The 15,056-nt window shown below is 33.4% G+C and overlaps 1 protein-coding gene across 2 annotated transcripts; it reads left to right on the top strand.

The window, feature by feature from the left end:
• Positions 1-318: 318 nt before the first annotated feature.
• Positions 319-9,210, top strand: LOC117102871 (monoglyceride lipase-like). Of its 2 annotated transcripts, none has more exons than XM_033243304.1 (8): positions 319-390; positions 2,290-2,470; positions 4,435-4,541; positions 5,288-5,424; positions 6,660-6,770; positions 7,452-7,541; positions 7,885-8,100; positions 8,760-9,210. In XM_033243304.1, exons 2-8 carry the CDS (start codon positions 2,337-2,339, stop codon positions 9,027-9,029), a joined length of 1,065 nt encoding a protein of 354 aa, XP_033099195.1. In that variant the 5' UTR covers positions 319-390; positions 2,290-2,336; the 3' UTR covers positions 9,030-9,210. The 2 variants fall into 2 exon arrangements, with proteins under 2 accessions (XP_033099195.1, XP_033099204.1); XM_033243313.1 differs by having other exon boundaries at positions 344-428.
• The last annotated feature ends 5,846 nt before the right edge of the window (positions 9,211-15,056 follow it).

The raw sequence follows: 15,056 nt of genomic DNA, 5'->3' as shown, positions 1-15,056 counted from the left end.
CCCAGTTACGATAGTAAATTCTAAATTTTTAAGTGATTTTATCGATTGCAGGCTTAAATTATAAGTTGCATGTATTTATTATAAACATTTATATGTTTGACTAATTTGAACCTATACAGTACCGGCAGTTTTTATTTGGGAAGACATCACAGTTAATTAATTATGTCCTCATTCCTGATGATGACATAATTAATGTCGAAATATTGAATCCCGACACGATTGCGTGCATTTCGATTATGTATTTCACAGTCTTCATGAATTGGGCTACTTTTGAACAATTGCTGCGGTTTGTAAGCGCCGTCACTCTATCTTGCTAATCTTTTTTTAATTTTTAATCTTATTCTTATCTTATCTCTTGCGTGGTAAGATTGCTGGCGGTATCTGTGAAAGGTATTAACGATTCTTTGAGAGATAACTCACTAAAAAAAGTACTGTATTTTGTACTTGTTATTCTGTAAAATAGTGTATTGATATATTAAACTATTATAATTAGGCAAGGCCAAATTTTATAATCATAAAGTTGCAAACCTACATGGGTAGGCTAGGCCTAGGCCTGTCGCTCAGGCTAATGTCTAGCTAAAAAGGAAAGGTCCTAGCTAGGAGAAGCAGGCTAACTTGACTAGCGTAGGCCTTAGGCCTAGGCCCTCCGATATTTATATAGTAAATATTTATTAGCTTGACTTTGCTTAATCAATGATTTTCAGTTTGCAATTTTAGCCATATCCAACTTGGTTATCCAGATATTATCGTAGTATTTATTGCCTATATACGTATAGGCCTAGTGTACTGTGATGCAAAGCCAGGTAGGTAAGGTAGGCTTACCTTTATCAAATGGGATATTTTGCTTAGGCTCTAGCGATAATACTCCAAAAGCAATGCAGTAGCATATGAATCCAAAGCAGTAGTACTCCAATATGCAGTACAGTAATACTCCTGCCAATATTGACCCGGACTTGGGTACATGTTAACAATCCAATAGCGTTAGCTAAGTAAAATGCTCCTTGCGTGAAGTCCAGTGTACAAGTGGCGACAATTCCCCAAGGTCTCGGCGATCCCTTCTCTGCACACCTGATTTTTACATCGTATACCACCTTATACCATAAAATTTCCTATCACAGTGCGAGCGACCCTCAGATTAATTAAAATACAAACCGGGAACGGAACGATAGGTGAGTAAGCCCGAATTCAAGGAGGCCCTGGGCTGATAAAACAAGTGTGGTGATTGGGCCCTTAGTCTATATATATCTATTACAATTAACATTATTCAGGAACATTGTATGTACAGACATTCCAACCCCTGAATGTCCAAAAGCAGGACACATCGATCCGGAAAGCGGGACTTTTTGTTCAAAAGTGGGAAAACGTACTATTGGACAAGTTTAGGTCTCTCCCCAAATTAACGACCACTTTTAGGAATGGGAATTTTTTGGCCTTTATCAGAAGTTTGGATAATTGAAAAAATTAATAATCAAAATAAAAATGAAGGCAGAAATGCAGCAATTAAAACGTTCACAAAAATAATATATTAATTTTTTTTCTTCATCACTTTATTCAGATTCAACATAGAGAGCATACAGTATCAAAAATGAAAAAAAAAAAAAAACATCGCACAATATTAAAGGAACAGAGAAGCCCAGACTAGTCCATGTAAAAGGACATGCAAGGGAGACAAAGAGAGACATTCGCAAAGAATAGGGTTACAAGACAGATGGAAGATGTTTAAAAATGTATGATTGACAGTACAGTACTCGAAAATAAAACTGAAAAATACAGAATTCAAAAGTTTCTTAAAAAATTGGATTTAGGAAAATAAAGCGGAAAATTTATTTTAAATTATTAATATATATATTTACATATTTGTATACAATATCGACCAAGTATAATAACAGTAAAAATAAGCACATCGCATCTCGCAATCCGTCATGAGGACACGTGGAGTTTACCGCTGATATTAGTACCTGAGCTCACCTCGTTGTCTGTAGGGCCATACTGTAGGTTTCAGAGTATCCTCCAGGAATTTAATCTTGGTACTATCGTGATTATTTTTTATTTATAAAAGTTGAAAAGCGGGACAATTTGGGAGTAGGGCGAGACAGCAGGGCACGACTCCCAAAAGCAGGACAATCCTGCCGGAAGCGGAACAGTTGGAATCTATGTATGTACCAAGACAAATAAAACCAATAGGCCCTAGTTGATTAGCTTGTCATGTGTATCTTCTTAAGTTAAAGCATTTATTGTGTGCAGAGTATTAATCCATTTAAATACATTAAGATTTTATTTCCTTCTCAGTTTTGAAGCAAGAACGCTATTTACTTTTCTAAGAAATAAGATTTACAATGACTGAGTGTGAAACAAAGAGTGCCCTCAGTCCTCAAGGTACACCGTATGACAAGCTGTCACATTTTGTTAATGTTGATGGACAGCATCTATTCACTAGGAATTGGGAACCATCAGAGGAAATCGAAACCAGGTTTGTCTACAGATTTAAAAAAAAATACTTGTACATAGTTTTTATTTTATTCATTTTTAAATCAAAGTTAAGTTTATGGCAGGGGCAGATATTCACTCCCCCCTCCCCTTCACAAAGAAGGGAGAAAAAAATAGATAAGAAAAAAAAAATAGGAAGGAGGAGGGATGGTATACCAAAGCAAGCTAATTTTTTTATTTAAATTTGTCTGTTGTCAAGCACTTCTAATTAAATATAGTATCAAACAATGCAAGGAATCATGGAATCAAGGAAAATTTAATGTCAACAATAAAACGAGATACAGTCAAAATTTTTGTCGTAGTGCTAATGGGGTTCTCAGTTAACATTCTAATTACATACTGTACAGTATCAAATACAAGGGGGGCCCCCACCCCACTGGCTTGGTGCTTCTTCGCAAAGCGCATGGCCTGTGCCCTGATTTTTCTCTGGAACCTCCCCTATTTCATTACGTGATTCATTGATGCAAGGAATCATGGAATCAAGGATAAGGAGAATACAACGATATACAGTCAAAATTTTTGTCAAAGTGCTAATGGGGTTTTCAGTTAACATTTCTATTGATAAAAGGTATTAAAACTGACACTCACAAGACTGAGTGGCTGTGTTATTGTCAATCATTTGACTTGCAGATATCATGGATTGACTATTTTTGCTGTAAACTATGCACCAGATGTTGTACAGTATTTGTTAGTTGATATTTAATTGGAATGTTTTTAAATTCATATAAACAACCTACTAATTTCTGTTTAGCAGTGCTTTCATAGACACAGGTACTGTTGATGAAATTTAAATTGAAAATTAGCTTATTTTGGAGTACCGTGCTCTCCTCTTTCTTTTCTTTGCTCTTTTTTTCATTGGTGGGTGATATCCCCCTTTTTCCCCTCTAGATTTTCCCCTGGGTAATACTTCTGTTAATTGATGATACACATATTCTCTTTTACTCTGAATTTCAAGCTTATATAAACTTTAATATCCAAAGGAAGCTCTTCAAATATTGAACTTCCTTCAAGTACAGTATAACTATTAAACACAATCTGTCAATATTTATATAAAAGATAAGATAACGTTTATTGTCGCAATCCAACAATTTAGTGCATCATTCCACGATAATTCTAAATATCTGTTGGCTGGTCAACTTCTTGGTTGTACTTGAAACTCTTGCATATCTATATTTCTAATAAAAAATTCTTTTAAATAAGATCATATTAATGATTTGTTTAAATAAAACAATTATTAAAAATTATTTTTTATTTAATAATAAATAATAACCATTTCGATTCAAAATATATGGTACTAACCAAAAGTAAACACACACAAAACACTGCATATTCCTATTTGCTTTCAAGTTAACCGGTTGAAATGTTGTGTATAGCCCCTTTTTTCTCGCTCTCATATAAAACATTGTTGTTAACTTGCATTTTGATGTAGTGTTTTCATACAGTATCTTGAAATGTATAGAGAAAGTTTACAAAGGATCTGATATTTTAATGAAATACAGTCCCATAGTTTCTGTTTTCCATTGTTTATTTTTATTTTCTTCCCCCACATTTCAGATGTTCATCCAAATAGGTTATTTTGTTATTATTTACTGAGTATTTTAATGGTTATTATTATTATTATTATTATTATTATTATTATTATGTTGTTAAATTTCATTTATGATTGAACCAAAATGACATAAGCATTTATTATTTACTATTTTAATGGTTATTATTATTATTATTGTTGTTGTTGTTTTTTAAGTTCATTTATGATTGAACCAAAATGACATAAGCATTTACAGTATTTATTATTTTATTGTTATTATCTTTTTTAGTATTATCATTATTTTGTTATTAATGTTATTTTATTAATATCTTTAATGTTGTTATTTATTATTTTTATTATTATCACTGTACTATTATTGTTATTATCACTGTATTATTTTTATGTTATTATTTGTTTAGGGCTGTTGCTTTAATATGTCATGGATTAGGTGAGCACTGTGGACGTTATGACACGCTAGCAGAGGTTCTGGTTGCTAAAGGCATCTGGGTGTATACCCATGATCATGGTAAGGTTTCTCAAAATTGTGTACACTTTGTAGTTTAAATTTAAATAAAATCCTAAACCAGGGGGGTGTGGGCATAAAAATGGGTCGGATGGCCAAAGTTAATTTTTGATTGAACGCTGAAGGCAGCGCCCAAACTTTGATATTTCCATTGCATAATACCTACAATGCATTGCTTTTATACCACTTATTCTCAGTTATAATATTATTTTTGACAGATGATCGGTGTCGGGCCGTAACAAAACAAAAAGGTGTTTTCTTACCAAAGATGGCTGGCAGGTCGCACACATAGGGTTTATTAATTCTCTATTGCGGGCTCCAAAAAATCACTGTCGTGCAGCATAAAGGCCTACCCTCTTGCATCCCAACTTTGGAACCATCTCCATTTAAACAGCTTTCCATCTACAGATGACATCAAGTTTTTTTTTTTAAACAAGCTGTTGTTAATAAGCACCTAATTCAGTTCTTTGTTTCCATATTTTTTTTCTGTGTACATTCTCCTTTTTTCTATAGGTTTCATATGTAATAATAATGGACACGATTCATTTTTTTTATGGCAACATTAGGTTGTTTTATAAAAAAATATATTTGAATACTAACTTCCTATTTTGACTATAATTTGTATTCAACAAAAGGAGCAAAATGTCTGGTGGAAGGTCACAGATCTGCATTAGTTTTTACAGCCTGTATCTTCTTAGTGAAAATTTATTTTTTTAAAACATGCGTTTTCTTGTAATTTAAATGTTTAGTTGGTCATGGACAGAGTGAAGGCATTAGGCTGGATGTCACAGACTTTGGAATTTTTATAAGAGATGTTCTACAGCATACAGACATAATCAAGGAGAAACATCCTGGACTTCCAATCTTCCTGATTGGTCATTCAATGGTACTGTAAGCTGTGCATCCTATAATGTACTAATCATCATAATATATCTTAGGGCAGTGGTTCCTAACCTGTTGGCATTCTTGGACATCCTTGGACATATTAAAAGTCTTCACAGACACCCATGCCTAAGTATTACTCATTGATATTCCAACAGTAAGATTATAGATAGAAGATGATTCGCCACAAAAATACAATTTCAAACTGTAGTGGATTTTGGAATTTGAAATAGAGGGACCACAGAAAATAAGTTTTACAGAAATTGGGTCAATACCACTGCCATGGTTAGGCCTGAGATACATATTTTTTTATAAATGGCTGAAGTGACATTGTTTGACTCAAAATCTGAATTTAGTACTCTTTTATCCCCCATTTATTTTAAATTTTTTGTAGAATTTAGAGCCCCCTTTTGATGCAAAGGTATTTTATTATTGGAGGCACCTAGTGCTTTTATTGGGTTCAATTTTAATAAATACCTTATGCTGGAATAAGTTGTTGCAATTGGATGCATAGTGTTGTGCTTTTTTTATAGGATGAGAGCAGCATAGCTAAGTCGGCTAAACTGGTGATAGCCACTGTGTGTGTGCTGTACCCTGAAGATCTCTTTGTGCCCAGTTCAATTCCCATCCCTGCTGTCCTTGTATTTCAGCTGGAGGGCTGAAATGCAAGTGAAGATACTGTCTTTTAGATGAGACATTTGAGCTGCTGGTCCTCTGTGTGCATTGTGGCCCATGTGCATGTTGAAGAATGTTGCGCACTTCAAAAAAGAGTAAAGGATTGTGCCCACTAGAAATAAGTCTTCTTCAGACTTTGTGGATTATCAGTGGTTCTTACTCTTACACCGAATAAATCCATCCATCCATCCATGCCCACAATTCAATTTAGAATTTTAATTTTTGAAAAAAAGAAATAAAAAAAAAACCAAACAGAATCAATCTTTTTTTTTTTACATTTTTACATCCCTTATTAGAAGCAGACAATTTGAAGCTACCTATTTGTAGTACTCTATCAGCAAAAACTGAGTTTTAATCTGTGTCTCCTTGAAAATTTGTGACTTGTACAATCTTTCAACAGTTTCCTGATTTTATTACATACAGACGGAAAAATGGATTTGTAAATTGCAGAATAAAATAACATTTTATTGAAAGAAAAATTATATTAAGTTAATTTGAGGATTTACAGTATTTTTGATTGAATTCTGTTTGTCATTCATATGTTGTTTTTTTTTTTTTAAACAGGGTGGTACAATAGCAATATTAACAATGATTGAAAGAAAAGCTGATTTTGCTGGATGTGTCTTGATTGGAGCTGCCATAGTAATAAACCCAGATGAGGCCACACCATTTAAGGTCTCCATTTTATTTTTTTTAAATTCTGTTTATTTTCTTTTGATATGTTTAATTGAAGAATTTAGGTGTTTTACATGTTTGCTGGGACTGAGTTTTTTTTTTATATATGTTCATAAATTTGAATAAGAGTATACAAGTACTCACATTGAAGGATCAAAATTAACTTTGGAAAGAATGTTTCTTATCTTTTCATATTCAATAATGCATACAGGAAACACTTAAAGGCTGATATAAATAGCCATAATTTTGTAAATTATGGAATCTGTGACAGTGTAAAGAATTGCCTATAATAATAATATTAATACAATTAATAATTTAATAAAAACCTTTAATTTACCATGCTTCTTGCTTAATTCTGGATGCTTGTTAGTTCGTATTGTTTTTTTTTTTCTTTATTCAGTTTTAATTATGAACATTTAATGTATTTTGACGTGCTTTTTGTATGTTTCTTCCCCTTGGTGGGGGTATATTTTAAAGAAATTAATATTGAAATTGAAATGAAATTAAACTTTCATTTCTTATATGCATTGCCCTTGTATTTATTTCTTTAATGAAATGAGGACAAATTGGAGGGATGGGGAAATAATTAATTATTTCCAATGAATTATCTTATATGTGTATTGTATTGTTTAGTAAATTATTGTAAAACTTACCTACTTCAACACTCATTTTGTTTTGAAGGTGTTTCTAGCGAGGGTTTCAGCTTATCTTTTCCCACAGTTTGGCATTGCGGCACTGGACCCCAAGTTGTTGAGTCGTGATCCGAAACAAGTGAGTAACTTTATAATTTAGCCATTAATTTTCAAGAAAGTTTAATTATTGTATTAGACTTGGTAATTTATTTTAAATTTTAAAAATAATATTTAATGTATTTGATAAGTATATGTTTCATGTTTTTTTTTGTGTGTGTGTGTTGTCAATACAGGAATTTCTGAGTCTAGTTGACACCCTGTGCACTTGTTTGACTTCGCGGAAACACTGCTTTAGATGTTTGGCACAGTTATGAGCTGAGAGCCATGTTGAAAAAGTTTTAAATGTTATCCGACCTTTCTGACCTGAGACGCCCAAGCTAACTATATATAAACTATATATATTAATATTTGAATATTCATAGGTTGAAGACTATGCTTCAGATCCTCTGGTCTACCATGGAAAAATCAAGGCACGTATTGCTTCCCAATTGGTAAAAGGAATGGACAATATTGCCAGTTTCATGGGTGGAATTGAATGGCCTGTTTTAATCTTACATGGTGAAATGGACCGATTGACTTCTAACGCTGGTTCCAAGTTGCTGCACGAGAAAATCAAGTCGAAAGACAAGACTCTAAAGGTGTTTAGATTATTTAATGATGGCTAATGTAATGTTCAATTGTTGTATGTTTTGGCTTGTTAATTTTGATACTCATTAAAGTGATTTTATTTTAAGTTCCCTTGACTGGAGAAACTCAATGTAAGGTGGAATGAACAATTAATTCTTTTAACTTTTAAATGCCACTCCATACAATTAATTTTAATCACAATATCCATACAAAATGCACATGTAGCCAAACTCATATTTTTTAATTGCACCATCTTGGAGTATCTGCCAAGGTAAAAGAACTTTTTTATATCATGCATCAAAAAGTTGAAATGAACTTCCAAACAAACAAATATTAACTTTAAAGAAATTACATTATTTTCCTTCCAAAATTCTATTAAACTCTAAGTTTTACATTGAATTTTCTTTTGACTTTATATAATAGCAAACCGAACATAAAATCCAAACTCAGAAACAACAACTGTTGCACCACTCTCATCATTTCCACCAAATTTTATTTTGACAGGTTTCATTAACTTTTAATATTTCATCATTTGAGGCAACTTAAAATTATATAACAATTTCTACAAACTTAATAAATTTGATTAAATTCATGAATGTTGATTTATAAATAAAAGTATGTCTTTGTTTCTTTTATTGTTCAATGCAATATATGTTGACTCTTTTTCTAGATTTACCCTGGATATTATCATGTACTTCATCGTGAAATTCCAAGTGACGCTGCAATTGTCAAGGAAGATATTGCCAGTTGGATTGAAGAGAGAATAGACAAGAAACCTGCAGAAGCGAATGATACAGATACAGTAGTGGAAGAAAAGAAGGAAACAAACAAGGAAAATGATCAGGAAACAACAAAGGAAGAACCAACAAAAGATTCCCAAGTAGCGGAGTCAGCTAAAGCAGATAATGATGTTGGAGTTGAGGTTAAACATGAAGAATAGATCTGTTCTATGAAAGAATATACCGTAAAACCTTCAATTGAAGCCCGATGGGCTTAATCTCGAGAAGAAGCCCATTTTGAACTGAAGCCCTTTTTAGTTTTAGCCTCGGAAAGAAGCCCATGGGCTCTTTTCAAGAACGCATTGGCTTCTATCCAAAATAGTACTGTACATACATTGTACATGAATTTCAAAAAACAAAATAAATTAAAAACAAGCTTGTTTATACAGTAGTTTAGATGATTTAATGCCAGTTAATGCACTCCATGATAAAGATTGATGTTACAATGACCTTAATTATTGTTGTATAATACAAATTCCCAAAATGTACAGCATATATTTTTAAAAGAAGCCCCCCTCTTTACTTTGCAAATGTAGCCTCGAAAAAAAACCTATCCAAAGTTCACAAAAAAAAGAAAGAAAGAAAGAAGCCTAGGGCTTCAATTTGAGGTTTCACGGTCCGGTTCACATTAACACTCATCACAGATGCAAGCACATACGGTTTGACACTAATTTTATTCTAATATTATCTCATTCTCCGTGTTAAAAAGGTAAGTTTTTTTTTTTCCTGTGTGCATGCTAGCCGTTGCCGCTCAAGAAGTGCGGTTGCTGTATATGCTTAATTTTAAGAAGTTCACATTGAAAATCGACTGGTGATTGGTGTGTGCATAGAAGCTTGCATTTGTGTAACATATTTAAATTATTCAAGTGTGAACTGAGCTTTAAGCTGACCAAATATACCACCATTAAATGTAAATGTTTGTAAGTATTCCTGACAAAATTAAATTAAATCCAAGTTGAGAGACTTATTCCCATTTCGCACTTACTGAAAATGTTTCAACTTAAAACTTGATATCCTGAGATATTTGATTTGTTTCACACATGTAATCTAAATCCTTTAAAATCTAGGAAGATTGCCACTTTTTTAATTGAGGGTGCTTTTTGTTTTACAATTTGTTTACCTGCCTCTTGGGTGTGCCCGTCTCCTTGGTTTTGCAGCTACTAAGTACTACTAAGTACTACCTAGTCCAGCTTGATGGCAATGGTGTTGTGCATTGTCTCTCTTGCACTCATCATATTCGAGGAAACCTGTTTTGTAAACATCACAAAAACTTTCCAACGTCATATTTGTTTCTATATACAGTACAATTTTTGTATTAGTAGACCTAGCCAAGAGTAGGCCTAGTGTGCCTGAAATATATTTGTTCAATGCCATACCGTCCTACCAGGTACCCATTTATACTTCTGGGCGGAAAGACATGCAAACGTAAAGTAAAGCAATGCAACGAGCGTCGGTCTCGAACTCAAACTTAAATGTTAAAAAAGCATAGTTTATATATATTATTATAATCACTTCTTTTCACTTACCTTGAAGTTATAGGCCAACAGTGCATATGTTTATATCTTTAGAATATTTGTAATACAGTTGAACTTGCCTAAGTCAAATTCAAAATGGCATTGAAAAATTGGACTCGGATAAAATTTGACTTACACAGATGGTTAATTAAGTAAAAACACAACAATTTGGTCTGTAAAATAAGATCGACTTAGAAATTATTTGAGTTAGGCAAGTTCGACTTAGGCAAGTTCGACTTAGGCAAGTTTAACTGTACTGTAAACTATTGTTTTTTTTTAGTCTGGAAATTCTTGAAGAGTGTTTTGTAAATGTTAACTTAAGAAGAGATTACAATGAAACTTGCCGAGGATTTGAATTACAGAATAATATTTAAGCTACTGTACCGCATTATGTTGAATAATTTATAGTTTTCTTTTATATCTTTATTTATTTGCCTTCAGGAATATAATTTTGTTAATAAAAGGCAATATTTATGTGATATTGTGAGGGTTTTTTTTTTATTGTCTTAATATTTTTGATATGTTATTTATTAATTTTGAATGTGAACTTTAATGCATGAGTCCAAATATTGCAGCCAGTCATATTACACATTAGAGTATTATATCTTTTTCAATTCGCTAAATTGTTGCAATGATGCGTATTGATGACTTAAGTAACAAGACTGCAATAGTGGTGCCCGCCACGGGGGTCCAGGATGGGAGACAGTCTACCCCTTGTCGTGGAAGAAGCCAATTGTTTTGTTCAGCAATACTGCTTTAAAAAATGTTTTTACAGTTTTAAGAGAGTGCCATTTTTTACCATTTAAAGGGGCATTCTCAACTTTTTACCCTAGCAAAATGGGAATATGGATAATTTCGACCTGAGTCGGGGACGTTCTCGTCGGAGACATTGGAACCCTCATCAAGGAAATATGGTGCCGCCACTGAAAATGAATCTTCACCCTGGACATGGCAAACTATGTTCAGGAAAGCCTTTAGGTTACTTAAATGTTACTTTACAGTGTTCTTAAAACATTGGCTTTACAAGACAGCAAATTGAAGAAAAAAGAAAAACAGTCATCGAAATAGCAGAACATAATTAAATAAAACCATAAGTTTAATGTTCAATATTGTTGATATGATGACCATTTAGAAATTCTCTGTAGAAGCTGTCACAAGTTACCGATAGGAACACTGGCACCCAAGCATCGAACGTGTTTCAATGGTTGCTCGGCAACAAAATTTCCAGTGGTGTAGGGATGGACAGTGCAAAGCACTGGGGCCCAGGGCTATTAGGGGCCCATTCATAAATAAACCGAAAAATAATGATAAAATATATTTTCCAATTTAATATTTTCTTAAGTAAAACGGACACGGCCAAACTATCTTCAGGAAAGCCTTTAAGTTCCTTAAATGTTACAATCACTTCAATGTGTTCTTTAAACATCACAAGACAGCAAATTGAAGCCTCCAAGTGTCGAACAAGTTTCAAAGCAATAGGGCCCAGGGCTATTAGGGGCCCATTCGTAAATAGGCCTACAAAAATTATTATCAAATATATTTTCAAATTTAGTATGTTTTGAAGTAAAACGGCCAGCGGCCGGCCCCTCAATAATATTTAGGTTTTTCGAGGAGTCATTATTGATTACTGTACTCAATTGTTTAATTGTACGTGCCACCAATTTACTTGATTATTTTAGAATTAGCTGTTGAGACCTAATAAGCCTCTTTTGTATAGTGACGATGGTTCCGGTAATCATTCGTATGTAGGCCTATTACTAACGTATGCCATTAGGCGTAGGGGGTAGAAAGAAGACCTTACAGTGAATTTTCTGAAAACTTAAATCCGTATACCTTCCATAAAGCATTTGATACTATGTGGCACGACAAATGGTTAACTACAGCAAGGCTGGTAAGAAGTGTAAAGTGTGGATGACCTTAAATAACTTGTATAAAGATGCTAAAAGTATGGGTAAGTTGACATTAGATACTACTGATTTCTTTGAGTGACAAGGAGTTAAACAAGGCTGTGTTTTTTCACCGATCCTTTTTTTTTTCTATATAGGCCTACAACAATGAGCTAGCAAATATGCTTCGTTCACAGCAATGTTTATCCTTTGCAGACGATGTTATGTCGAACTAGGAAGGCAGTCTCTTGAGATAATTTAAAATTACCAACGTCTAAAGATTGTCAAAAGTCTTACTTGGTAAAGATAATACATATGCATGCCACGAACATAGAGAAGTAATAAACTACTTGACACCGGCGTAGCTAGGGGAGAATGGGCCCCGTTGGCAATTTGAATGCCTCCAGAGACTGCCATTCTATTTCGACATAACATCGTCTGCAAAGAATAAACAACTCATTTGTGTTTTAACTTTTATTTATACAGTATACTCCACATTGCTACTCGATAATTATTTCCTGTAAGGCATACCGAGAGCATTTAAAAAAAGAAGTGAAATTTAGCAATGATGAACCTAACCCTACAACTGTATTAAATTATTTTAAATTATAAGGAAATTTCCGAATGTTTTAAAGATATCTTAATGAATGTATCGTAATTTTGTATAGTATTAACTATGTTTATTTTATTGTCTTGTACACTATATTGATATTTTAGGGTCTACTATTTTTAATTTGTATTTTATCGTATTATATTTGTATTTTATTGTCGTGTGCACCTTTACGGTCTCTACTGAATTTTACTGTATTTCAATGTATTTATTATCGTATTTAGTGTATATGTTTCTAAATGCACCACAATTATCCCGAATGAAAGTGTTTAATCAGAGAGTGTTATTAGTACCTGGTCCTGGAAATTTCATTCTTTTAATTCAAAATACGACTCCTGAAAATTGAAAACGTCGAAGCTTTCGGGGATTGCCTATACCTCCGGGAAAATTAGACGGCTCCCAACAACCCCACTCACCCACTAGCATTAACTCATACCTACGCCCCCTCCTCCCCCTCCGGTTAAAGCTTCACATAGAAGGCCCTGCAATTAATACCGCACTGGGGCCCGTTCGTTCTCCTCTAACTACGCAGCTGAAAAGTTCTATAGTAGGCCTATGTATGGTATTTACCGTAATTGTATTTTAAATGTCAAATGACTTAGGCCTAATACTTTGCATCAAGACTCAAATATATTAAGTGATCAGTTCCATATCTGAAAGCAAAAGATCGTTGACATTTCATTTATATCAGGTCCTAAATAATTTTTGAAGCGATAACTGCTGATTATGTAAATAATGTTGATTTTCGGATCGGGCGAAATAATTGTTGAAGTTTGATGTATCAAATATGTTTGAAAACTAATCATACTCTTGTATTCACCATCAACTAAAGAAAGCTTTAGCTAAATTTAAGGGTCTGATGGATGGTGCCCTAAGTCTACACTACTTACAAGTATAATTCATGTAATACTGAATTCTTAACTAATTATAACAATTATTCCAATTTCCAAATACACACAGAATTATACATTACTTGAGGGTGTGACTGTTCTAAAACATTCTTGACTGCGGATTATGTAATGATGTTGCTTTTCGGATCGGCCGAAGAGGAGGAATATTGATTTCGAATTGCAAGTAATATTTGAAGATATACTTTGCTCTCTTTCTCATTCGAAAACCTCAATCTTAACTAATTCTTGACTAATGTGGTCTTGATGGATTCCTGAAATCGATCCCTTTAAAAACACAGCCGAACGATAATTTCATGTTTGAATGCATGTCTATTTCGTGAATACTTCAGTGGATGAACCGAAGTTAGTTTTTTTTATTTAACTTACTAATAATGTGATCGACCAGCAACTTCCGAGGTGGTGACGGGCCACAGTTCAAGATAATTTCCGGGACCTAAAATAAACCTGATCGGACCCAGAGACAGAGCCTTCGTGAGGTCTACTTAGGCGAAACTCTGCTCATACATTCTGATATTGTTTTTAACCGATACGACATTGCAACTAGTATAATGTATAAAATATTCGAAGACATACTCAAGAATATTGAGAACAAAATATAGTCAAAAGTCTAGGGCCTATTGGGAATTTCATGAGATAAAATACAATAAACAATACGATAATTTCATGTTTTAATGCATGTTTATTTCGTGATGAGCCGAAGTTGTTTTCTGATTTATCTTGTTCTACTAATACTGTGATCGACCAGCGGCTTAGCGAGGGTGATGGGCCCAAGTGCAAGATAATTGTCAGGACCTAAAATGAACCTGATCGGACCCAGAGACAGAGCCTTTGTGGAGTCTACTCAAGAGAAACTCTTAATGCTCATACATTCTGCTATTGTTTTAAACATATAAAATATTCGAAAACATACTCAAGAATATTGAGAACAAAATATAGTCAAAAAGTCATTTTATCGTTTAGGGCCTATTGGGAATTTCATGAGTCTCGGATAAAGTACAATAAACAATAGAACAATCAGTGATCTGATTGCAGTAAAAGTAAAACGTAGGCCTATTCATAAAGTATGACTTGACGTGATTAAAAAACGTGCACGATATAATTAGATCAACTTTAAAATATCAAACAATAACATTTAATATGCTTGCCGATATTTTAGTTGCTTCAGAAATATGCTTTCAAAATGTATAATGCATCATACCGTGGTACGGAGCATACGTAAATATGGAAGAATGAATGGAAGAAAATAACCTTGATTGTATCCAACAGA

The sequence above is a fragment of the Anneissia japonica genome, unplaced genomic scaffold (assembly GCF_011630105.1).
Source record: "Anneissia japonica isolate Jap-2015-1 unplaced genomic scaffold, ASM1163010v1 scaffold288258_len262004_cov172, whole genome shotgun sequence".
Lineage (NCBI taxonomy): Eukaryota > Metazoa > Echinodermata > Crinoidea > Comatulida > Comatulidae > Anneissia > Anneissia japonica.
This window is presented reverse-complemented; position numbering and strand designations above follow the sequence as displayed.